Genomic DNA, 3,055 nt, shown 5'->3' with positions numbered 1-3,055 from the left:
TCCTGGAGGCAGGCATTATTATTCCCAAATGCCAAAGAACCTAAGGTCCAGAGAGGTTAAGTAACTCACTTAAGGTCAAGATTTAGTAAAAAATGTTGTTGGGATTTAAATGGAATGCTTATAATCATGCTCATATGTTGAATCTTAACCCACTGTTCATACAAAAAAGGGTGGCGCATGAAGTTTCAGTTTATTAAACAATTAAAACTTTAAAATGAGATCATGACTATGGTCTTTGGTTGTATGATTAACCAAAAAGAAGAACCCTAAGCTATCCCTCTGCTTTTTTTCTTGACCCCTAGGATACTATAATGAATTATTAATATTCTGTACTAAGTGAAGGAAATGATAAGAATAATCAAAACAAATTATTTTAATAGACTGTTATGCTGATAGTCTACAAATTCTCTTTAAGTGAAAGAGTGAAGGCATGAGGAGAAAATTAACTCAAGAGGTACTGCAAAACTTTCCATGATTTCCATCCTATCCCTGGGTTGAAGTCACAGATGGCATTATCTCAGAAATTACAGTATTGCCTATATGGATTTTCCTTCTCTTATTTTCTGGCTTCCATGTCCATTTCCCCAGAGAATATGGGGAAATAACATGGGAGTGGTGTGCTAAAGAAAAGAAGAGAAAAAAAACAAAAAACAAGTAAAGACCTAGGGAGGAAGGGAGGAAAATACTTTAACAAATTTTTGTTTCTGGCTTCTTCTGAAACATGGAATCGGTAAACACATACTGACAGTACATGTCAGTTTGATGTCAGCTTTTGATAGTTTAAATATTAATGTGGGATTACCTGTGAAATGAATCCCACTTGTTAACAACTGAGCATTGATACCAACTGTAAAAATTACATTTAGATCTATATTGGGTTGAACCACATGAAATTGCTATTTTAGTAGTCAAAATGATTCAGTATCAGCAACTTCATTTGGTTCAACCCTAGCATTGTACTTTGTTGGTAAACTCTAAAGCCACCCTATAAGGACTAACATTGTGTTGGTCAGAAATTGTTTTCATATAAAATACCTCACCATCCTTTTTGAGGGTCAAAATATATTCTCCAGAGAAAAGGAGAAAACATTTCTTCTAAAATTTCTTCTCTGAGGGTTGGCATTTGGCCTACAACTTAACTCGGACAATTAAAAACAGCAGTATAACTATCTAGGAAGTTAGAACATGAGGGGGTTAAAGAGGCTTTTGAAGGAGGGAGAATAATGTTGGGGGAAGTTGAAAGTACCATGAATTATCAGGATTGTGCAATACCCAAATTTTGCCCTCCAAATCTCCCAGCCACACATAGAGCCACCGAGTCCCCAAAGAATTTCTCACCTTCATGCCAAAGGTAAATATAGTAATGACAATTTTCAGTATGAGTGTCAAGGCCAGCTGCCACATCGCACTGTAGACTCCCCTGCCAGCAGGTCTGTCGGGCAGTTCACCCCCCTTGCTTGTGTTGAAGTGATTCTCATAATCACAGAGCTTGGAGGAATCCAGAAGCCCACAGTCATTAAACAGTTCAGAAATGAGCTCACTTGTGCTCATACGGGTGTATTCATTGGGAAAAGCCAGGATGGCGGTGATGGCTGTCACGACAAGTACCTCTACAACAGGATACTTGCCCAACTGGGTGGTCTTTCGCTTCCGACACCAAGCAATGTTTGTGCGGATGAACAGAGCTCCCCACAAACCACCAAATATGCCTAGTAGGATGAATGGCACAAGCTCAAAGAGATGCCATGGGGTGTGAAACTCCACATAAAACAGAACCAGACGACTGTTTCCAAAAGGATTGATGGAACGTAGAGTAAATGCTGCCACTAAGGCAGCAAAGAATGAACGCCATAAGGTTTTGAGGGGAAAATAGTAGCTGACCTATAAGAAAGACAGTGAGAAAGCAAACTCAGTCAATATGCAAAAACCACTTCAGGTGAAAAGTTAGTACTGTAGGCATTAGAGTCAACTTGAGGATGAAAACTGTCCAGAGATTTCTAGTCATAAGCTGGGCAGAGCACTCAGGGACTACAATGTACATAGATACTATACACTATGTACAAAATTATTGTACTGCAATGTATAACATTCCTCACACAAAAGCACACACATGCTGTACATTGAAATATTATTACCTCTTCAAGGCTAAATAACACTCCACCAATAGGTGCCCCAAAGGCTACAGATACACCAGCCGCTGCTGCAGCTGACAAGACCTACAAACCAAAACTCAAAATTAGTGACAGAATAACACCACTTTCCCACCTTTAATCACATTTTTAAAAGGGATATTAGTGGTTACTAAACACTCTTTAAAAATACATTTACATGCTCCATATCATCAAAAATGAAGTTCACATACTGTAGGCTCAATTCTAAACACACATACGTGGTTCACATGCCTGACCAAGTAAGCGGGCCTTTCCTCTGTAATTAATTTAAGCATGTGCTTGATCCTAAATTATCCCCCATCCCCAATACTCACAACTCAGTAACTGTATTTGAGTTTGTAGACCTATTCGTTCACCGCTAAATGAAGTACTTTACAGTGATGAATTTATATAGCATTTTGTAAAGGAATGCTTTTTAAATGAGATGTTAAAGAAGTCTCTAATGATACAAAACTGAAGTTACAGCTGGCTCACAGCTATTCAGAAGCTGCAAATACTCATATAACAGGTAGTTGGCATCCCCGTACTATGCATTCTACTCCATTCCCAGTAACTTATGGAAACAGAAATAAGGAAGTGACTAGACTTTTAAAGTAAAAGAAAAACTATGGAAGGAAAGCAAAGAGGTTAGGAATGAGAGATAGAAGGAAAGAAAGATAAAGAGAACAAGAGAACAGTGATATTTAGAGAACACCTCTGTGTGTAGGTGTACGTATGCTTATACATGACAAACACAGGTGTTGGCAAACAAACCAGAATTAACAGAAAGCTCAAGTCTTTTCAATGGATTCTAGTTGCTGTGGAGAGAGATTATTTGGAGAAGTAAGGAACTATTTCAGAAAAAGTTGAACAGGCTTGGCGCCTATAGCTCAACCGGCTAAGGC

The 3,055-nt window shown here is 38.4% G+C and overlaps 1 protein-coding gene across 1 annotated transcript in view; it reads right to left on the bottom strand.

The window, feature by feature from the left end:
- CLCN5 (chloride voltage-gated channel 5) overlaps nucleotides 1-3,055 on the bottom strand; it is a 191,338-nt gene that overhangs the window by 6,012 nt on the left and 182,271 nt on the right. The window contains exons 8-9 of the mRNA XM_012811278.2: nucleotides 2,136-2,216; nucleotides 1,339-1,881 (exon numbers count right to left, since the gene is read on the bottom strand). Coding sequence (XP_012666732.1) covers nucleotides 1,339-1,881; nucleotides 2,136-2,216 — 624 coding nt within the window. The remainder of the gene's footprint in view (nucleotides 1-1,338; nucleotides 1,882-2,135; nucleotides 2,217-3,055) is intronic.

The sequence above is a fragment of the Otolemur garnettii genome, unplaced genomic scaffold (assembly GCF_000181295.1).
Source record: "Otolemur garnettii isolate 467f Iridium unplaced genomic scaffold, OtoGar3 scaffold00153, whole genome shotgun sequence".
In the NCBI taxonomy this organism is placed as follows: domain Eukaryota; kingdom Metazoa; phylum Chordata; class Mammalia; order Primates; family Galagidae; genus Otolemur; species Otolemur garnettii.
Note: the sequence above shows the minus strand (reverse complement) of the source record. Positions and strands in the feature narration are given on the sequence as shown.